Raw genomic sequence first — 23144 nt, 5'->3', positions numbered from 1 at the left:
GGATTTTCTCTCTCTCTGCGAAAGAAATCATCCGTTTCCTCCCGACCTGCGATTTTCCCGACTACTGCAGGGCGCCTGGAAGAGGAAGAAAGCAGCACTGTGCCTGTGGGGTTATCACCGAAACCCAGGCGATTCGAGCTCGCGTTGGGGATCTGTACCTTCGAGCGAGAACGGATCTGAGCGGTGCAGCGAGGCCAGGGGATTCGGCACGCCGCCCTCCGCAGCCGCCAGGACGCCGGTGGCTACCGGGCCCTGGGACCGCACGTGCGGCTCCCCCCTCGCCTCGCAGATCCTGCAGGGGGCACCAGCCCAGGGAGGTGGAGACTCCTCCCGCCCCGAGCTGCGCCCCCGCCGGCTCCGAGGGTGTAGCCGGTGGTGCTCGGGACGCCCCTCCTCCCCTCAAAGTGTCCCCGAATTGCGCTTTCTGGCCCCCGAAGCCTCAACAGACACAGCTGGGCACCAGTGAGTTGGAGGCGACCGAGTCCAGCCTGAGACCAATTTTTCGTGGACCCCTGCCACCTCCGACCCCTCCTGCCCCCGCCTCGGCCATGGCCCCAGGGATGTCGGGCTGTCGCGGCGCCGCCCTACTCTGCTTCTCTGTGCTGCTCGCCCACGGTAAGTGTCGCGGCGCAGACTCGGGGTGAAGATGCGGCGGGCGCCCCTGGAGGGGGCACAGGGAGAACCGGAGGAAGGGGCACCCTCATCCCAATGTTCCCCTGGACTCTCCGCCGGCGCTACCAGCACGGCGTCCTCGGCTGCAGCAGGAGCCCGCTGAGGGGACCGAGGTCGGTCCAGGGGAGATTGGAGGGGGGGTCACTCTCAGGGTCTCAGAGTTAGAATTCAGGGAAGAACCTGAGACCCTGGGGGTGTGTCAGCTCACGGATATCTAGAGGGGTACGAGAGATCGGCTAGATCCGGTCCCGGGCACCCGGCCACAGCTCCCCATCCAGCGAGAGGGGCTGGGGACCACTGGGACCCGCGGCATCGCGGCTTCCGGGCCCCGGCGCGCAGGCGGGTGCGGGGCCGTGCGGCCGGCTGCCTAGCTTCCTGCGGCGGGCCTCGGACAGGGACGCGCACGATCCGGGCCCGGGAGGCTTGTGAGCTGCATCTCAATGGCCGGCCGGCCGGCTAGCAGAGCAAGGCGGGCGGGGGTCTGGGCAGCAGGCGCGGGCCGGGCGACTGGCGGCGCGCGAAGGCAGCGGGGCCGCGCTCCAGCGTTCTGCAATCTGTTGCGTCTGCTCCCCAGGCTCGCCCTGGGCTCCAGGCTCCGCCGGAAAGGGGTGATGGAAGGAGGAACCCGGGGTAGTGCGCCCCAACAGTGAGACGGAGGATATGAAGGTTGGAGGCAGGGGGTCGCAGGACAGTTTCCCCACCCAGAGTGGGAACTCAGATGAGCCAGGAAGACGTTGTGGCGGGCTTCCGCAAGCTGGAGATGCTCCAGGAGGAGAGGGGCACAGACCGAAATGGGAGAAAGGGAGCTGTGGAAGCAGGGGGAGGGAGAGCGGCCCTCTGCTGCGCCCAAGTGAAACCAGCGAACCCGGGACATTTCCCCAGCTAGCAAAGAACCAGCTAGGGGTGGAGGACTCTGATGCCCTACTCCCGAGGGGTGAGCCAAGGACAGAACTGGAGAAGGCCTTAGTGGAGCGAGCCATCTGGAGGTTTGAGAGAACCCTCCGTTTGTAGTGGTCAGCTTTTGCAGGAATCTGCGCAGCCCCTGGCAGCCTGGTTGAGTGCGCTGTGAACCTCCCCAAGGGCTCTAACCAGAGGTTTCGCTCACAACACCCCCCTCCCCCCGCCCCCGAGTACGGTGTATTCTCAAGGTTGAAAGAGTAAGGAGAAAGAATGGTCTCTAGGAATCATGGGGTCCAAGGGCCAGGAGGTAGTGGGGAATAAGCTTTATCTCCTCTGGGTGGCTGGTTTTCTCCTGCTGTGGGATAAGCTGTTCTGCTTTTGGTTGGATTCGCTGGGGATTGCTTTTCTCTTGTTTGTTCACGGGAGCAATGAGCAGGTAATGACCAGCAGGAATAAGGTATGGAGTGGTGGCCAGGGATGCAGTCAGAGAAAAATCTTCATCCCTGGGGGTGGCTGACAGTGGGTAAGAGTAAGATAGCTGTGTGGGCTGGCAGTGACCCGAAGCTCAGCCTAGCAGGCCGCTGCCTAGGCATGCCTCTTACGCCTGCTGAGCTCTATTCCCAGGTCAGTTTTGGCCCTTGGGTAGTTAAGTTGCTGTCCTTAGGTCCCAGCTACTCACTAGCATATTCTCAGGCCTAGCTATAGAGATTTGTTCTCCTTCCTGGCTTGCCAGAGTTGTCTGCTTCCTAAACCCTTGGCCTAGGCAGGCCTTCTGGAGTGTCTTGCCTGCTGTGAGCCTTTTATCTAGGGCTCCCTGATGTCTCTGGGCCTAGGGTGTCCAGTAGCTGTGAGCAGTGATGGTTGTCCATAATCTGTCCACACACAATGCTAGCACCGTGTAGGCATGTTCAGGACGGAGGAGATGACTTGTGGAAAGAAGTGAGGGAGATGAGCAGCAGCCCTCTGTCCCCACTCCTAGCTCCATTTCTAAGTCCTACTCTGAGATCTAAAGTCCCTTTGTCAAGCCTTGCCTCAGTTTGACTTTCATCCCACAACAAGCAAGAGCAAAATGAAAGAAATACATCTTGTAAAAAAAAACAAATCAAACCTGAGCCTCAGGCCTTCATCTTGCAGGACCAACTGCCTAATGCTCGCCCTGCCAACCTCTCCCAGTTAGAGGGGGTACGTGGACATACTGTCACTCAGGCCAACTCTTAATAGGTTTTCTAGGCTGATCCAGGGGGTGGGGGTGGGGGCTGCAATTTATAATACTTAGCATACCACTGAGGCCACAGGCTCCTGAACACACAGACAAGGAGGCCAAGCAGCCTGGGCTACTGTTTGACAGTGGCGCCGCTGGGCTGGATGACCTTGGGTTGCCTTCCTAGCATCATGTCCCCCCCCCTCCCCCAGCCACAGCATGCGGTCTGTGATCCACCACTTCCCTCCTCATGTTCTGCCAGACTGTTGAGCAGAGCCCTTGTCTGAACAGAGAGAGCCCCACATCCCTTGTGGACCCAGCTCATGGTGGGTGGGCAGAGTGAAGTGACTGGCTACCTCCTGCCCTATTCCCAGTCTTAAGGATACCTCTGAAGAAGAGCTAAGAAGGTTGTTTTCTTGTATCTGTCTTTGGGGAGATGATGCTTTCTTTTTAGTTTGAGGAGTCTGGGGGATCAGCGTGGTGGCTGAGCCTGCTGGAGAGCTGAGTGTTCTCTTACTCAGCATCTTTACTGGCTTCCTGTGGGACCAAAGACCCACTCTCTCCCTGACATCAAGGTCCTTCTTGATCTTGGTCCCATGTACATCTTCCCCAAAGTGTTCCCAACTTCTCTCCTCCTTCCATGTGCCTTATTAAAACCCTACTGACTTGCGAGTCTTCTGTAGGCAACATCTTGGCTCTGGAAACCCTTCCCCATCCTTTAAAGCTGAGCCAAAAGGGCAATTCCCCAAAGGGACACTCTCAGACCACCTCCAGCTCCTCAAAGCCCTTTCTTGAAGTTCTCCTGGCACTTCCAGCTGGTTGCCTTTGGGGCCCAGTTCACATCCACATTCATTAAGCCCCCCCCAACCCCAAGGCTCACACATACTCTCTCGTGTTAGTCTCAGCTCCAGTGGTACATATACACCTCAGAAGAAATGGATGGGAGAAGCAAGAGAGGGTAGGAAACGGAGTCAGCTTCTAGAAGAGAGCAAGAGGGGAACAGGCCCAGGTTATACTCCTGAGTGACTCCCTCAGACTGCACATCCCCAGGTGATACATTTGGGCCATGGTCTTAGGAGGCCACAGGCTGTCTTGACACCCACCAAGACTTTTTCCTGTAGGTTGTATCTGCCAATCCTACTGCATCTCTCAGGATTGGGCAAGCAGCAGGCCAGGGAGAGAGGCCTGTGTTGGCTGTGGAGCTCAGCTCTGTTAATGCGTGAGGCCAGTAGGTGGGGATGTGTTCTAAACTTGGTGGCAGAAAATGAGCTTTACTGGAATGCTTTCTGAGAATGGCTGGGTGCTGGGCTCCAGCTTCATGAGGCTCTGTGGAAGGCCAACACTAAGACTGAGCCTTGTAAAGGCACCCGTGAGGTTGGAGTAGATGAGAGGCTACAAGCACTGCCTCCAGTCTCCAGGATGTGGTCCATATCCATGGGCAGGGTCTAACATTGTCAGCATCCAGCACTGAAAGAGGAGCCCCCAGGACAGTCGAATCCAGCCCTGTAGTATGCATGGATGAGGAAAATAGACATGCAGGAAAGAGCCTGGAACTCATACAGTGAGTTAGTGCTGGAAAAATAAACATCCCTGGAGCCTAAATGGGGTTCCTGGTTTACTCCAACATCCCCAGAGGTGTTTCCTATCTCTGCCATTCCAAAGGACTCTGCCAATCCCAAGCTAGTCCCTCCTCCCATGATCAGCCATCCTAACACTCTGTCCTTATTAGCCTTCCCTGGTGCCCCTGGTCACACAGCACAAGACAGCCGTTAGAACTTGAGGGCCAACTCTCCCTGCTGGATTGCCTAGCCCTGCCACAGAGCCCAGACAAAGGCCCCCACCTCGCTCCTCCTCTCAAGGCACTGTGTAGCAGACCTCTTAGTACAGACTTACCCATTATCACTCCAGCTTCTCAGAGGGCTGAGCCAGGAGAAAGCCAAAACCAAGATGTTTGGCTACAGACCAAGTTCAAGGACAGCCTGGACAGCTTGGTGAGACCCTGTCTCATAAAATGAGAGTGAAATCTAAGTCACAGTCCAATGACACAATACTTCTCTACCCTGTGCAAGGCCAAAAGTTTTACATACACACACACCCTTCATGCCGCCCTGAACCACAAAAACAATTTTTGTAAGGCAGTATGACCTGGAGTTTGCAGGCTGCAGGATTTGCAGTGTGTCTTAGCCCAGGGAGCTCACTCCCTCTCTAGCCTGTTTTCCTCCTCTGCCAGGAGACCATTCTTAACCCCCTAGTTCTCTGCTCCCTTCGCCTGCCACAATGCCAACACAAGGCTCTGATTGCCCTCCCCACCCCTCTGTCCCATCCCTAGCAGTCCTCCCTTCTTCCCTGTTTGAACTCAATACAGAATTTTAATAAGAAATTAATGAGCCAGTTGTGTGTGTGTGTGCATGTGTGTGTGTGTGTGTGTGTGTGTGTGTGTGTATTTTAAAGAAAATAAATGTCTTTTCCCCTTCTCTGTCCTTTCAGCTGCAAAGCAAAGTGGACATGCCTTGCCATCAATTCAGGCGGACTGTGCTCTGCCTTGCCATCCCCAACAGTCAGGCCACATATCTGGCAAAGACATACCAGTGCTCAGGCAGCCAAATGCTTTTAATGGAGAATGACTGGGACTTTAGAAATGAGGCAGGTCGAGCCCAGAGGCAAGCCAACCTTCAGGGTAGCCCAGCACGTATGGCCTTGAAGTTACTGCTGTGTCTTGTAGTTTATCCTTTCAGCTCCCTTTCCTCCCTTACCATCTCTCAACACGAGTGTATGCATGCGCTGACACGCATGCACGCATGCACACACACACAAGAGGGGGAAGGGGAGACCAGGCCCTTTGGCTCTCAGCACCCAGCAGGATCACACACACACACACACACACACACACACACACACACACACACACAAAGGGAGGGGGAGACCAGGCCCTTTGGCTCTCAGCACCCAGCAGGATGAGTGGAAAATAGAAGCAATTACCTAGATAATTCAATGCTTGTTGCATGAATGAATGGATGCAAAAATGAATAATTTGCTGAAAAAAAAAGAAGCAAGAGTAGTGAAGGTAATTGAAGAAAACCTTGGTTTTCTTTCTTTCTTTCTTTCTTTTTAACAAAATTATCTAGGTAATTATCTGCTTTTAAAAAGCTCCCCTTTTATCAAACGTGAGTCCTTCTCTTTGCATTTTCTTCCCCCAAACTTTTGGTCCATGAGAATAGGCAAGTAGTTTGCCCTCTTCACTCAAATGGCTTTCCCAGTTCTGTTCAAATAGCTGGGAAGTGATGTGCTTGCTTATAGAGCCTTCCAGCCTTTCTCTGTTTCCCTGGCCCCATCTTTGGACCTAGGAAGATGACATGCCCAGGGTCCTCAGGATGGATGGATAGCTCTTACAATGGTCAGGTACTCAGAGATATCTCCATTATCTATCCCAAGCAGGAACATTGTGGGTTCCTAAAGGGCAGAGAGACACAAGACTCCTTCCTACCTATCCACGCTGTGATCAGTGGTCCCACTGTGTCCCCAGGTAGCCACTGTGTGAAGCCATCTCAGTGAGCTGTCCTGGCCATGTCTAAAGCCAGGCTTTCCAAGTCTGTACCTGGAGCTCCCTTGCCATCATGGACAACCCTGGCATGGGCAGAGAGACACAGGAACTAGTGAACCTCCAGGCTGTTTGAGCTCCCCTCTCTCTCCATTGGTCTCTTAGGTGTGTCTAGACTCTTAATTACTTACACTTTCTCTCATGTCATTCCCTAGACTAGAACAGTCTTTCACCTTCTCACCAGCCTTGTCTTCAAGAGAGCACATTCACTCCTTCTGTCCAGAAAGCCACTGTCTTAGGGTTTCTGTTGCTATGGTGAAACATCATGACCAAAAAGCAAGTTGCAGAGGAAAGAGTTTGGCTTACACTTCCATATTGCTGTTATTAAAGGAAGTCAGGACAGGAACCTAACAGGGCAGGAACCTAGAAGTAGGAGCTGATGCAGAGACCATAGAGGAATGCTGCTTACTGGCTGCTCAGCCTGCTTTCTAATAGAGGCCAGAACCACCCGCCCAGGTGTGGCCCCTCCCACAATGGGCTGAGACTTCCCATGTGAATCACTAATTAAGGAAATACCCCCACCAGACTTGCCTGTGAAAGCATTTTCTCAATGGAGGCTCCTTCCTCTCTGATGACTCTAGCTTGTGTCAAGTGGACAGGACAGCCACACTGATTCTCAGTTAACAGAAGACTAATTAATGCTGCCGTCCATACTGACTATCCCCTATTTGAATGGTACGCTGCCTGGGTTCCCTCCTGGCCATGATCATAAATGTCCCTAGATGGCATATGACTGACCCCTTCTCTGCCATTGCCATCCTGTGTCCCAAGGAACATCCTGGTGCACAGTGAGTGAATGATGACTGTCTATCAGCTGGTCTCAACCTTTCTAATACTGTGACCCCTTAATGTAGTTCCTCATGTTGTGGTGACCCCCAATGGTAAAATATTTCTGTTACTACTTCATAACTGTAATTTTGCTACTGTTATGAATCATAATTAAATATTTGTGTTTTCTGATGGTCTTAGGCTACCACTATGAAAGGGTCATTTGACCCCCCCAGCCCCAGGAGTCATGACCCACAGGTTGAGAACCTCTTGTCTGAATGAACCAGTGCACAAAGCCTTGCATATATCCACACATACACAGACAACGACCTCAGCACTCTGAAAGTACTCAGTTGGGGCCAGACAGTCTTTGAATGAAACTCCTCAAGCTGCTGGAGAGCTGTCCTTGGGCTCATGCAGGGAGGCGGTAGTCAGCAGTATACATGGTCCTTGGGTATGCTATGCTTGTCAGAGACAAAATGTCCTGTAAGGGGAGTAGGGAGTACCAGAGGTGCTGAGCCGTTTGTCATACAAAGTGAGATCCTGCTGAATGGGGCATCATTGAGTATGAATGTCCAGGGATGAGAACATGAGGGGCACCATCAGCATCTACAAGCCTCCATCCTCCACGGAGAAAGTGTGTGAAGAGCCCTGGACAGGGATGGCTACTTGAGAAGGCAAAAGGCTGGCCAGCAAGACGGAGAGAGCTAAAGAGAGCAAGAGGGGAGAGAGGGGGGGAAAGAGGGGGAGCACTTGACAACCCCAGGAGGCTAAATGCCAGTGTCCTTACCTCACTGTACCCCAGGTGCCATACAGCAGTCTCTTTCTTTCTCACAGTCTGATCTTTTGACTAATTATGTAACTTTGCAAACATCCTGCTCCCTGAGACCTGGGCATGACATGCACTCACTTGGCCTGATTTTACACAGTTTTGTTTGAGGTGTGTTGAGCAAGATGTGGAGGCTCTGCCAGCATTCAGGGACCACAGAGCCTGCTACATGTCAGTCCCTGAGCATCCTGAAGCCTAATCTGTTCTGGGTCACCTGCTCTGGTACCTCTCATCCTGCCTCGTCACTGGCCTGCAAGTGTCTTGGTATTACTGGCTTAGCCTCTCACCACCAGACAGTAGCCATTGATCATCCCTGGTGCCCACAGGGGGGTCCATCTGTCTCCTACCTTGTTCTTCATCCAGGACCGTACATGTTTGGGGCCTTTGTCTAATAGGAAGAAACTCTTCAGTTGGAAATAGGAAAAATGGCCATTTTCTCTGCTGCCAACACAGCAGAAAAATGATCTCAATTTTCTGTGGATGTTCTCAGAGGGGGAAAAGCTGCCAGTAGCCAGCCCAGGAGTGAGAGGGCTGAGAGGGTAGGGAAGACAGACAATGGTGAGTATTGCCACCTAATGGGACACTGACAGCCCTTCCAGGACATTCTCCCCAACCTTGGCCACTGCTGACCACATACCTGTGTTGGGCAGCCATTGCTCTGTGTGGTGAGCACAAATTGTGCCCTCCAGTTGGTGCTGGGTATAGACCCATCCCCTGGTGCCAGCACAGGACCCTATTCTGTTCCCACGTGGCTGTGTCATCCATAGCTTTCCCCCTCCATCCACCCTCTCCCTACACACAGCAATAAATTGCCTGACTTCATGGCTCCTTGTGTGATTTGTGCCCAAGTTACTTAGCTACTCTGTGCTTAAGCTCTGTGCATCGTCTACCAACGATGACGACCAGCCCACTGCCAGCACTCCATCTGCGGGCTTTGCTGTGACGATTCAGTGAGTTGCTCCATGCCAAATATTTCACACTGCACCCCAGCCCAATGCAGAGCAAACTCGTAAAAATGATGGCTGTCAATATTATCATTACTAATGTTACTAGTGTATGCCAGGCGCCATGTTGAGTGTGAAGATGAAGCACTGCCTCTGCTAATCTGTTCTTAAATAGATTTGTAATGTGATGTCCTGGGGAGAAGAGACTGGTCTGCAAAGATGGTGACCAAACAATTGGAGCAACTATGCAAGGGACTGGGAATGTTAGTAGGGAGAGAGAACTGTGTAATTTGAGAGATCAGGAGAGGCATCTGGGAGGAGGTGTCTCAGGAGCCTCTAATGAGGTTCCAGAATGCTGTTCTGGAAGTGAGGCAGTCAGTGTTTTCTTCCCCAGAGAAGACAAGGAATGGGGGCTAGATGGCTGCTCACCTATGCTCAGAGCCTAGGGGTAAGATGAACCGGTGAACTGAGGCTGCTTGCTGGGGTGCAGTATGGGATGCTAAATGCGAGGCATGTGAGTAGCAACTTATTGCAGAGATCTTCTGTCTAGAGACCTCAAAAAATGGTGACCCTGTGTCCCACGGAGTGCTCAGAAGCTGTTGAGAGTTGTGGAGAGAGAAGATGGCACAGAAGCTGGATTCCTAACAATGACCAGGTCAGCGAGGGAATTGTAGATCTGTCCAGAGTGTGGAGGGGAGTTGTAGCACCGCCTTCTGCAACTGTGGGTCTTGGCATGGAAAGTGTCCACTAGCAGTCATCTCAGGTACCACCTCGGATGGTGAAAAGTCACCTTCAGAGCTGGATTTGAGGATGAGTACTGCCTCCGTGGCGAGCTGGGAGCTGACACTGCAGGACTCTGTGTCTACAATGTTGGTCTGCAGATGTGCAAATGGAAGGCAGGGAGCCTGTGACCCACGGCTCAGGACATGGAATTGTCAAGGGCCAGAGTTCCTGGAGGCACTGGCTTTACAGTCTCCTGGACAACACATCAGAGTCCAAGCCCAGAGACCCCCAGCTGTCCTCACTGTGTGATGGAGGCCCAGCCAGCCTCACCTCACACCTGACTCATCAGCTAACGGCAGAGACAGGGCTTCTGCCAGCCTGCGAGAGGACCTCACGAGCCAGGCACATGGGGCAAGTATTGGACTGATTCCACAGCACCCAGCCGATTCCAACCCTTCCCAACACAATGCAGCCAAGTGGCCTGAGAGCTGGAGACTTTGGCAGATTGGTCACCAGAGCTTCGGCCTCCCTACCTGCAGCATAGGAGTGTTGGAGCTGTCTCTGGGGAAGCTGTGCAGGGGCAGAGCCCACTATGGAAACACCCAGAAAAAACAGCGGGCACCTGCCACAGGGATTAGTAAACATAGGTTTCTTTCTTGCCCAGAGCCACAGGCAAGCCAGAGCCTTCCAGGAAGCATGTTTAGGATGTGCCAAAGACTTCCCAGAGAGCGGGTTTTTGGTGATTAGGTTTTCTGTTTTGTTCTGTTGGAGACTTTTTAAACTTTAATGCCCCCTAGAAACACACGGTTGAGTTTTAGGACCACAGAAGCTATCTCAGTCCCTCCCTCCTTCTCACCCTCCCTCCTCCCCAGATCCCTGTAGTAGACCTGGTCCCCCTGACTCCGACTCTGCTGTAGCACAAGCCTGGCTCTTGCCTGGAGGGGCTGTGGCCTCTTGAGATTCACATCTGTATCAGGCAGTGCCCACGGTGAACAAGGGTTACCTCTACCCCATAACCAGGGCCCAGGTCATGGATGGTTTCTGACTCAGGACCCTAGTCTCCTCGATCCTATAGCCTGAAAGCTCACAGGGACAGCATAGAAGGAGTCCCCCCGGACTCGTTACACTGTATGCATCAATACACATTTACAATGGAAAGGAAATCTCCTCCATCCTAAAGGGTCTTTGAAGGTGTGTAGTTAGTGCAGCATGCCCTGCATGGCACCTTATGACAAAGTCACAGAGCCACTGTTTTTAGTGGTGTCATTGGCACCAAGGAACCCCCCAAGGGTCTCTTCATGTAGGCCTGTCCCAGCGGCCCTCACTCCCACTCCTGCTCCTAACACCTGCACTCTTCTTCCTCTGTAATTTTCTTTCCTCCCCTGTCCCTAGTGATGGCACGGATAAACACACATATTTTTCCAGGGCTTGGGGGTGGGGTTTAGGCCCCTGACTTTATTGCCCGATAGATAGCAGAAGCCATATGTATGTTTATGCTGCAAAGTAGTTTTTAATAATACATCCCAATCCATCTGTCCAAAACATGGTTGTTTCCTTGTGGAAGCCCATAGGAAGCTGGGAGTTGGTGTTTGTAGCTCCTACTTCCTTCTGTTGGGGGGTTGCGGGGTCACAGCCTCAGAAGTCTGACTTTCCACTGCCAGCAGCAGGCTTAGTTCAGTTCTGAGCCCCATCCTTAGGCATTGCTGCTCCAAACCACATGTCTCTCTCGCCCTGCTGACTGGGTGCATCCAGGACTTCCTTCCCTCAGAGGCACTTCTGAGTCCTACTTTCTGAGGTCCCCACTAGCCCAAACAGCTCTTCCTGATTCTTGGAAGTCCCTGCCCACTTAGAACTGGCTTCGCCTTTCCCAGCTGGGGTGATTCATACTCACACTGGTGACCCCTCTTAGAAGCAACTTGCCTGGATGGAGCTCCTGTGCCTCACCCCCAACCACTGCCAGACTCTGGAAATCAAGGTCAAATGCAGTCACCCTTCTGTTCAGGGTCTCCTCCCCATGCCACTTCATCAGGAGAGAGAGCCAGAGTCCTTGCAGGAATTCCCAAGCCTACAAGGACTGTCCTTTCTCCCAACCCTGCCTCTCTGATCAGTCAGCTCTAGCCACATAGACTTCCAGATGTCCTCCACATGCTGGGTGTGGTGCTTCAGAGACTTGGTCTTGTGGTCCCTCTGTTTGTCCTTTAATCTCCCAAACAAATACTTCTTACCAGAGACGCTCTCCATATGCACCTCTGTCCACTCTCTCAGCTCGGGGATCTCTCTTACGACATAGAGCTATGTGTTTACTTGCTCATAGGTTGAGCCCCCAGCTGAGGGGAGGCTCCTGGCAGCAGGAAACACATTCATTTTGTTAAGTGTTGTATCCAGCACCTGGACCAGGGCCCAGCACAGGTATTCTTGGTCTATATCTCAAAAGAAAGGAATAAATCGTAGGTGTGGCTCCCTCCTGTCCTCTCACTCTTCCTACCTAGAGAACTGCTAGAGAGACAAACCAGTCCTTAAATGAGTGACAGGAGCGAGAGGTGGAGAAGTTACTCCTTCCTTCACTCACTCATTCACACATTTGTCTGTCAGATTCTAGCTGTGGGATCTTAGAGAAATGGCTTGCCTTCTCTGATCTTGGTTTCCACATTTACATAATGGTGTGCTAGCAGTATGATCCTTTTAGTCATTACAATGAAGAAAGGAGATAATGTGGGCCTGGAGGAGGGTTTGGCTTATAGTACATGCTCAATTAATGGCAGTGATTGTTAATTTAATGCTATTGAAAGCTTTCCTCATGCTGAGTGTGTACAACACACCAGGCAGGCATGTGACAGCCACAGGCTGGCACGGGGCAAGTGTGCAAGCAGGTTTGGTGCAGTGCAGTTGATGCCAAGTGGCAGAGGTACCTACAGAACACCTGGTCTCACCTGGGTTTGGAGAGGGCCAGTGGTGGCTTCCTGCCACTGAGGCCACAGCTGCCAAACCCTGGGCCAAGCAGCGTGTTGAACCCCAGGAGTGCCATGGCAGAGGGTGTGTGTGTGTGTGTGTGTGTGTGTGTGAAAGAGAGAGAGAGAGAGAGAGAGACAGAGACAGAGACAGAGACAGAGACAGAGACAGTTTTGTCTGGAGACTGCTCACTGGGCTGCATAGCATGGAAGGGGTATTCCGAGGAGGCAGGGGACAGGATGTGCTTCAACTCTAGACCACACTAGTGGATGGACTACTGATCCCTGGCCTTAGCCTCCTAATCTACAGGGCAGGGACCCTGGGAGTCGGGGAGCCAATAGGAACTGGGGGTTCCAGAAGCAGATGGTAAGTGACATGTAATCATCTCGATACAAAAAGGGAAGCTGAGGCTTGGAATGACAGACATCCTCCTTTACTGTCTCAGCTGCTCCCTGTCCTTGTCCACGGCTGTCCTTCAGGTCCCCTCCTCTGTCGTAGGGAACCATAACCCCAAGACTCACACTCCTGCTCTAAGGCCACGAAAGTTAGTTTGCATAAAACTATCTCTGGGCCTTGCCTTTAAAAGTCTTCATCTTTCCTCTAAACAGCCCATAAATGGTTTCTGTAAATTGTTCTAAGTAGGAAAAATGAGAAAAAAAAAAAGAAAGAAAAGAGAAAGAAATAATAATGTCAGTGCCAGCTGCCTGACTGGAATGTGGATGACTCTCCTGTCTCCACCTGCTCCTTCCCACAGGGCACTGGGACTCAGGTTGCCCTGGCCTTCAAGTCCACAAACCCAAACTTTGCCTCCTCCCTCAGGCAGGAGGTGATCATCAGACAGGAAGTAACCCCCCACACACACACACACAGACAGACACACAGACTTGCTGCCATGTCTGCCACTCCAGGTCTTTTTGGAGACGTGTGCCTCCCTTGTCAGTCTAAGACTCTTCTGGAGGAACTGCCCTTCTTGTCAGTCTATGGGGCATCCTGGGAAAGACTTGGACTGCTTATCAGAGGGATTCGGAGTCCCACTAGGCAAGGATTGGGTGGAGAGCATTGGGACGCCCTCTAGAGGCTGAATTCTTCCACCATAGCTCAGAAAAAGCACAGGCTGGCTCCCAGACAGATCTGGAGGCAGGGTACTGATTCTCCCAAGCGCATGCTTGTTGCTTTGGTCATCATTCACCCTGCAAAGCGTTCCCCAGTACCTCTGTGTGCCAAGCCTTCAAAATGAAGCTTCCGTGATAAGTCCTGAGAGCTACACTAGTCTATGGGTGTAAGATAAATATCTAGACGCAATTTGATACGTCCATTTAGCAAAATAATAGTAGCAGGTGAACCCCTGGGGGTGGCGACCTATCTAGCCATGGCTTCTTTTTTCTGTGAACTGTACCAGGCATGATGTCCATTCTGAGAAGAGGTCCTTAAGCCCAATAAGAAAGTAATTAGTTACTTTTTCTGCTAGCTTGGCCCCATAGAGGAGATCTAGAACCACGCCCCAGGTTCTAGGTGTGTGACCTGGCTCCCCTCCAGCTAGAGGCTCAGCATGGCAGCCATGCCTATGGCCTTGGACCTAGGCTCAACCCAGACCACCCCCATGCCATCATGGCCACAGCTCTGTTGTGACCAGGGGGCAGGGATGAGACCAGCAGCTCTGCAGGGTGAGGCAGTTTGGGCCTTCTTCCTCAGCATCTCTCCTGTGTGCTCACCACACTTGCTACTGTGAAATGTCACCATTGCCTGATATGGGAGCCAGAAACAAGGGTACCCTCATCCTGGTAGCCCAGCCCTGGCATGTAGTTCTAAGTCCTTTTCCCTCCTGGACCACATTCTCTGTGTGAATGTAACAGGATTGGATGAAATCAGTGACTTTGTAACTTTAGGCAGGGGAAATGTATATCACACATGATATACAACATAACATGCTTGTGATACATACAGATGACAGGTGACACAGATGAAAGCCAGCAGCTGGGTGAAGGAAAGTGGAGGAGCTTCCCAAGGTTCCATGAGTTCCACTTTCCTCATGACCCTGTGGCATCCCCGAAACACATCCATGGAGCCAATAGGCAGGCACTGAGTCTGCCGGCATCAGGCTTCCGAGGACTCTCAGGGCACAACTTTTAGGGCTATTCCTAGACCTTCATGCCCCTTTCCCTGAGCCCCCACTGTTTTCCAATGGAGATGAGCCCCAAGGAGATGGGCTGGTTCCAGAAGCCATGGGCACTGGAGGGATTCCAGTGGGATTAGAGCCACAGTCATCAGAAAGGCAGGTGTGGGTGGCAGCAGACAGGTGCCATACCAGTCCTTTCTTCCTCCCCAGCAGGCAGACTGTCCCAGATGCCACAGAACAACGGTTCATCATCTTCTTGTGCTCCCTTTGATGTGCAGAGAAGGAAGGAGGATGAACACAAGACACAGCCCCCGCTCCTTCTCCCACTTAATTGGGACCCAATTAAGTGAATAATTGTTACAAATGTGAAATCGCCTTCCATGGCTTGGGGATGTGGCCCGAACACAGCATGAGCTGCAGGCCTCTCTAGAGGCAGCCTTGCTACTGTGAAGTGTCACCAAAGCACTTGGATCCCATGGTAGAGTGTGTTGATCCCCAGAGCTCCCTGCTCTCCTTCTCCATTACTTAGCAGAAAACTCAGCCAGCTCCCACCAAGGCTGCTCCAGCCGGGTAATCCATCCAGGGTTCAGCCTCTTCTCAGACGTTCACACCTAGCTAGATTGTCTCTACTCCAGGCGCATCTCACTAGCCCTGAGCTCACACACACCTGCACAAAGGAGCTCGCCCCTCATAAGGGGCACACATTCAGAGAAAGTAAATCAAGGCAGAGAGATGGCTGCCATGGAGCCGAGTGGGAGAGACCCAACTGGGACATCCAAAGCCCTCAGGCAAAAGCTTTCTAAGGATGGGGATGTGCTCCTGGGACTTCCACAGTCAGTCTCTCCTGACAGGGAGCAAGGTCAGAGGTATCTGGAGAATCAGAGCATGGAAGACAAATGACTCTCTTTAGGGAGCATCCTACAAGCCTGTGCAGTGAGCACCCCACACCCCATAAGCACTTGCTGATGTCATTCATACCTTTTGTCCTCAGGTCTGTGGAACCATGGTGGGCTGGTTTGTTTGGTGCCAGGCGCTACCTTTTGAGGTAGAAAAACAGACCTAATGTGAATGGCAAATTCTTTTGCAACTGTTGATGGGTTGAATTGGGTTATCTGGGATCTGGCCTTGTCTGGATTCAGAAGCTTCTCAGGCAAAGGATGTCGTGCTTCTGCCATTCACCTTAGCATCTGAACTTGCTCCTAGGTAACTGTTGGGGTGACCCAATGCCAAAGCAAGGCAGGGAGTAGAACAGGTGGGGCCCAGAAACCAGCATTGCATAAGGCTCCCAGCATTGAGATTGGCCTTGGGTAGTTCCCCAATGTTGAAAGACCTGATTGTGGGGTCAATCTTGGAGGCTTGGGGTTAGGGGACAGTGGCTTGCACAAGAAGAGAAAGTGTGTTGAAGATGGATCTGTACTATTAGTACGTGTGTTTGCATGCTTGGTTTGTGTGTGTGCATGTGTGTGTGCATGTGTATTTGTGTGTGTGAGTGAGAAGGTTTATGTACATGTGTGCATATGCATGTAAAGTCCAGAGGTCCATGTTCAATGTTTTGCTTTACCATTCTCTGCCTTAATTTTTGAGACATGGTCTCTCACTGACTTTGGAGCTCAATGACTTGGCTAGACTAACTAGCCAGGAAGCCTTGGGGGACTCTTCTGTGTCTGCCTTCCCAGTGCTAGAATTACAGGTGCTTGCCACTACACCTACCATTTTATGTGGCCTTCGTATTTACACAGAAATCACTTAACCAACTGAGCTACCTCAGGTCAGTCCCCAGACCTATCTTTTAATGATTTGGGGGGAAACTATTTTCATTTTCTATCTGTTTCTTTGGCCTTTACCTCTCTCATTTGGTCTCTGTTTTAGGTCTAAGTGCTCAAGGCAGGCCTCCTGGAGCCACAGTTGAGTCTCACTGTGCATGTAAAAGGAGTGATTCAGTGCATGCATTGTGAATAACATGTATGGTGGGCTAGCTTGGGACCATGAGTTTTGATACCACAAAATCTGAATGCTGTGAACTCAGAAATGTTTTGAGCATAAATGTAACATCTTCAACTGGAGAATTCCACACCCCACTCATTAAATAGGCCACAGTCAAAATGCTAATTATATATATATATATATATACACACACACACACACACACACACACACACAAAACAGAAATGAAGTTCATGTTTACTCTTAGTTCCCATTTCTAAAATGTCTCCAACCTAAAGGAATCTTAAATTCAAGACCCTTTTGGTCCTGAGAAATGCTTGCAGGCTTCACCTGGCAATTTCCAATTAACTGTTCATAAGCAGTCCACTTAAGAGTTGGAGAGTCGGGGCAGTGGTGGTGTAGAACTTTAATCCTAGCATCAGGAGGCAGAGGCAGGTGGATCTCTGTGAGTTTCAAGAGCAACTTGTTCTATGGATCAAGTTCCAGGACAGTCATGGCTACACAAAGAAAACGTGTCTGGAAAAAACAAATCAAAACAAAGCAAAATGTTGGAGAATCTGAGTGGATCATGAAGGGAAGTGGGGAGGAGGGGACACAGGGGCAGATAGATATTTCATTTGACCCATCCTAGCAGGAGTCCTTGAGGGTCTTCTCTGAAATGGTATTTTAGCCCCTGTGTTGGCAGAGGCCTGGGGACCAAAAACAGCCAGAGAAGAGCTGACGGGGCAGGGCAGGCCTGGCTCTGACCCAGCAGGGTGGAGCTCGGGATGTACAGAGCACAGGGCTCTTTTAAGGGCTGGAGGGAGAGCCCAAGAAAGCAGCTCCCATAAATCAGATTCCAAGCAAGAAAAGGAAGTACGCAGCTGGAAAGGGAGAACCATGAGGCCAAGCCAGGGGGTCTGTGGGAGCTGGAACACATAGGATCTAGTTCTGCATGGGCTCTCATTGATGTTCACTGTAGCAGAGAAAATGATCTCCAGCTTGGACCATAGGGATCTGATAGACGAGTGGCCTGCCTGCCTTCTTGAAGTGTAGAATTCTGGCAAAGAGAGCTAAAGGCGTCCTGTGGAGAAAGTTGTTTAGGGGGCTCTGAGTTCTCGCTTTGTATAGATATTTGGGGGAGCAGTTAACTTGCCCCTTCATTAATGAGAAGAGAGAAAGTGGCTAAGAGAGTGAAACATAGAAGCATCCAGATATGGGAGGAGCCTCTGCTACCCTCTAGGAAGCCCCAACTGCAAAGATCCTGTGCAGAGCATCCAGAGAGCCCCTCCCCCTCCAGGCCTTTGCCGTTGACCTCAGAATAAGGGGTTTAGGGCCTCTACTGAAGCTCTCCTGTCAACTCTGTTGGGCAATGATCATCTTTGACCAGAGGCCTTTTTTTTTCTTCCCCAAAGTCCCAGCCCTGCTTCCTGAGGATGGAAGACTCAGAGAGACAGCCATTCACAGGGGAGATGACCCTTGTGGCCTTGGGGGAGGGGCTGTCCCTGGCCACACAGGGTGACAGTGATTAAATGCACCAGCAGCTGGGCCATTGGGCCCTCCCTGCCTCTAATTTGGGTCAATTAAGCCAATTTGTCTTTGTTGACTGGATGTCCCTTCTCTGTAATGGCTTTGGCCCCTCTGGGACCTGGGAGGAAAAGATGGGGCGGAGTCTCCTGCCTACAAGCCTCTTCTCCCCTCCACAGCACCTCAGAGCCCTGGGCTCAGGGGCTTTCTGGAACTTTGTGATCTTCCCATTGTCCTGGGGGTGTTGTCAGCAGCCTCATCCTGCAGCTGCCCCAGACCTCACCTCACCCCACAGAGGGGCAATATGAACTGTTTAGAGTCAGCACAGAATGGGGCTGAACCTAGCCAAAGGGCTCCAGGCTCTGTATTACTCTCTGGGTACCTTCTGACCTCTGCACTTTCCCTGAGACACTTGCTGTGGGAACTAGCCTGCTGCTAATGGAACTCCCCCCCCCCCACCTCAGGTTTCCTTGGAAACTCATTCTGAGGTAGGAGAAAAAGAAGAAGGATCAAAACTTGATGCCTTCGGAGGGAAGAGTGCCTGCCACCCAGCACTGGGCATGCTCTTGAGAGTGTCGCTGGTTGTGAGATTATAATGACGCTACCCTCCCTGAAGTCTGGTTGGGTAAGCAAAGGTCAGAGGTCAGACTGCCATACAGCCTTGTCTCCTCTTGGTGTGAACACTGGCATGCTTCTTCATTTCTCGGGCCTCAGTTTACCTCTCTGTAGCTCTGCAAGCATAAGATGATTGGCCTGGGCTCCCGTAGTTCTCCTATCTGAAGGGTTGGCCTAGAGATGGTGTGATATGATAGGAAGTTTGCTGTTGTTCTTGCCTAGGAAATGTAGCATTACCTCTTGCTACACACTGGACACATGAGCCAGGGAAATGCTGTCGTTTATAGGAACACTTAGGGACCAAAAAGACACAAAGCGTCCTTGTGTCCCCTGAACAAGCTGCATCATCTCCAGAGAATCAGTGGAGGGAGGGTACAGCCCAGAGCAGTCGGTCATGAGGGGAAAGGACAGCCGTTTCTGGGGATTAAAGATCCAGAGAATCAAGTTGGTCAGGCTCCATCCCCACCATGCACACATGGGATGAATCGTGCATTGGTCCCTTTCACACACGAGAGATGGCATCCTTAGCCCACCCTGTGACAGATAAAGCTGGGAACAGGTCAGAGGAGGACAGAAGCAAGTGGAGTTGAGGTGTGAGTCATCGCTTGGAGTGTTCTCTCCCTAAACACAGCCCACTGGACTTGTCCTGTGTGGCATCAAGGACCCCTTCCCATCAGCCAGGATCCTCAGTCTGAGCTCGTTCGTGTCAGCCCAGTGATCTCCAATGCTTAGTCTCAAGTGCTCATCCGAGTGGATGAATCTAGGTGGACAGAAGGCAGAGTAAGAAAGGCTAAGGTACAGACCGGTGGCAGTGAAGGAGGCCTGCACCCCCCACCCCCGCCAAGTGCCCTCCTAGATGCTAAGCCCATGAGTCATGCCAGATGTGTGATATGCTCACCTGCCATAGGCATCAGTACTGAGGGTGTGAGGCTGGAGGCTCACAGGCTCCCTGACAACTCAGAGACCCGGGCAGGGACCTGAGGGAGTGGCTCAGTCTCTTCTCTTACTGCTGGTGTAGACATGGAGACCCAGGTGGTTTCCAGCCAGCAAGCTGTACCAGATGTATGCTATGGAAGCCAGCCCATGTTTCCCGGGCCCAATGGCCTCCTCGTTCATGCTAAGTGGACACCTGTGCTGTTCTGGGTAGCTATGGAGAAGCAGAGGTTTGTGGTGGCTTGTCTGCATAGGAGCTTGTTAGGTGAGTAGACATAGTGAGACCGAGTGTCCATTGGCTTAGACCACAGAGGGCCCCTCACAGCTTCTCCTTCCCTAGGTATGATCTGGACAAGATCCATCTTCAGCCATCCATTTCCTGGGGTACATTTCTGGGCTCCTTGGCTATGCCTTCCCACCTTCCTAAGGCTCCTGTGCAGTGCCAGTCCCCTGGCTGATGTTCCTTCCAAGTACCCCATCTGTGCTGAGAACCTCAAGATCCAGGAGACGACCCCCCCGCCCCGTGAATGTCCTGCCCTTCCCCTAGGCTGGACTCAATATTGTCCCTCCTTATACTCAGATGTCAAATACAAACCGTAACTGTGATCCTGCATCCTTCCCTTCCCAGCACTCCCTCCACACCTGGCCTTAACTATCTCGTGTCTGGACTCTGTTTCCAGGCAACCTAAAATGCGTGTGCAGAGGGAAATGGGATGCTCTCACTAGCAAGGCTTGGGACCCTTGAGGATGAATGCGTGCCTCAGGCATGCTGCTGAAGTGAAGCAGATGGGAAAGCTTACTGGGGAGAAAAAACCAACCATCACAAGGCGGTTGACCCTTCTTTGCTGTATTGCTTTATTAATAAATAATGAGAAGTAGGTCTTCTGGCATGTCCATTTTCCATTGGTGTAAAGTTGGCAAAAATAGAATGGAATTACTGTGCTCTGGGAAATACGTATGTGAAAGTAAAGGAAAATAATGGCAAACTCAGTTCCCATAACAAAGCAAAGCTCATCCATTGCAGAGAGTACTAAAGGCAGTTTCAAGTTGTAACAACACAGGCCGTGTTCTGAGAACCTTCCACCCTTTCTTCTTAAAAACACGTTTCAAACATAAGATACAGTAAGCACCATGCACCAAGTGGCCAGATAGTCATGGGCCCTGACCTGGGCACTCTTTATATTTAATTCATTTATAAACACACACTGCCACCACCAGCAGCAGCAGCAGGAGGAGGAGGAGCAGCAGCAACAACAACAGCAGCAGCACTTTACAGACCCAGAAATGACAGGAAGTTGCCCAAGGTTAGGTAGCTCTTGTCAGTGAGGAGCCAGGCCAACCAAGCTCAGCAGATGGACTCTGGAGTCTGGGCTCCTCGTAGATCCCCTAGGAAGGTTCTTCCGTTGCTCTCCATGCTCAGGAATTATGTCACTCAGCTAGACTTAGACAACCACATCCTTAGAGCTCTCCCTTCAGGGTCTCTTCCCTGCAGACTGCTCTGAGTTCTTTCTCACATGGTCAGCTGATCTGTCCACAAACCTTCTGGCACCCATTGCCCATGAGGAGAGGAAGTGCTTCCAGCTCCAACTAGTGACCCCAGTTGCCCTGTCTCCTGACCCTCATCATTCCCTACTTCCTTCCCCAAACACATGTGCCTCACCCCATTCAAGTGACCAGTGACGTCAGAACCCAGAATCCTGAGGGCCAGGTTCTCTGAGTATCTCCCACTTGCTCTTCATGGCTGTATTTTTTGTTTGTGTGTTTGTGTTTTGAGACAGGGCCTCAGTGTGTAGCCCAGGATGATCTAGAACTCACTGTAATCCTACTACATCTACCCGAGAGTGCTGAGAATATGGGTTGGCACTGCCATACCTGCTTCCTAGTTAGTTCCTAGGTGCTCTTCTTGCTGGGTGCTCTTCTCAGGCCTCCTGGATGGAGCTCCTCAACCCTGTGCTATGCCCTCAGCAGCTCTGTTAGTTGTTTGCAGGACTGTCCCCTCGGAGACCAGATGTGACCTCTCTTTGAACCCCCTGGCATTCAGCAGGGCTGAGAAGAAAGAAATCAAAGAGTAGATGCACTCCGAGGAGAGAAATCCCAGTGACTTAGGCGAAATATCCCTATTTGTAGCAGATCCCTGCCTTCATTACCCAGCCAGATCTGGACTAGGCCCTGTGGAAGCCCTTCTTACTGCCAGTCCAGGGGGGAAGATGGCAAGGTGGCTGGCACTGAAAAACACAGGTGACTAAGTCCAGAGAGCTTACTCAAAGGCCCACAGCAGGAAAAACTAGGATTTGAAACCGGGTTCTCTGACTGTAGAAGGGATGCTTGAGGCTCCCAGAGCCTGAACTCAGCTGCCCGGAGTGGCTCAGGGAACCCGGTAGCCTGGGAAGGACCAGCACGCTTAGAAGTTGCAAGCGCAGGCTGGGCTGATCCTCAACTGCCTGAAAAGCATTTGTATTTCCTTATGTAATCAGCCGTGACGTCCTAAGTGAGCAGACACAGGTCCCTTGCTCTCAACTGTCGCATGGTCATTTGAGACCCTCAGAGCATGAACAGTATGACAAGTACCGCTAGGCCCAGCTGAGAAACCATGCTGTGTGTCGAGGCTGGGTGCAGCAAAGCAGCTCCTTGAGGAATAGAGGTTCGGGTGCCCTCGGAACCCACTCTGCAGCAGGTGGGGTCATGTAGGGAGTATTTCAATGCTAACACCTGTGGAAGTCTTCTCTCTAGCAAGGCTAGTCTGCCCCAGCCTTGTAACTGCCCAGACTGGGCCTGTGACCCATTTTGTCAGAAGATGAAAGAGCCTTGTGCTAAGGTAGCCCTAAGCTGTGGGCAGAGGGAGGGTGGGACAACCTTCAGAGGCCCCTCCACACATCTATGAAAGATTTTGTAGTCAGATATTGTCATTCAAGTACCACATACACACTCAAGAAGTCCCATGATCTGTAACAAGGGAAGTCAGCAGGTGCCTGAAGCTTGACCAGATGAGGCTGGGCTCTTGTTTATGTGACTGGGAGCCATCTGACTATATTTCTCCTACAGAGAGAGTGTGTGTGTGTACATGTTCGTGTATGCATTTGTGGGTGTGTCTATGTGTATCTCTGTATGTGTCTTTTTGTGTGTATCTGTGTCTGTGTGTGTCCATGTGTATGTCCCTGCATGTGTGTGTGTGTATGTATGTATGTATGTATCTATGTATAACTGTGTGTATATTTGTGTGTGTATGTGTGAGTGTGTGTGTGTATGTATGTATGTATGTATAACTGTGTGTATATTTGTGTGTGTATGTGTGTGTGAGAGAGAGTGTGTGTGTATGTGTGTATGTGTGAGTGTGTGTGTGTATGTATGTATGTATGTATTTGTGTGAGAGAGTGTGTGTATGTGTGTGTATGTGAGTGTGTGTGTGAGTGTGTGTGTATGTATGTATGTATGTATGTATTTGTGTG

The 23144-nt window shown here is 51.5% G+C and overlaps 1 protein-coding gene across 2 annotated transcripts in view; it reads left to right on the top strand.

Moving 5' to 3' along the window:
* Nucleotides 1-310: 310 nt before the first annotated feature.
* Nucleotides 311-23144, top strand: part of Tmem132e (transmembrane protein 132E) — a 58230-nt gene continuing 35396 nt past the window's right edge. Inside the window, exon 1 of one of the 2 annotated variants that reach the window (XM_028759384.1) lies at nt 311-615. In XM_028759384.1, the coding sequence (XP_028615217.1) occupies nt 549-615 (67 nt within the window). In that variant the 5' untranslated portion in view covers nt 311-548. The remainder of the gene's footprint in view (nt 616-23144) is intronic. The other variant, XM_028759383.1, reaches the window with a different exon arrangement.

This window comes from Grammomys surdaster, unplaced genomic scaffold (assembly GCF_004785775.1).
Source record: "Grammomys surdaster isolate TR1022 unplaced genomic scaffold, NIH_TR_1.0 126278, whole genome shotgun sequence".
Classification (NCBI taxonomy): Eukaryota; Metazoa; Chordata; class Mammalia; order Rodentia; family Muridae; genus Grammomys; species Grammomys surdaster.
The sequence above is the reverse complement of the archived record's forward strand: the minus strand, read 5'-3'. Positions and strand labels throughout refer to the sequence as shown.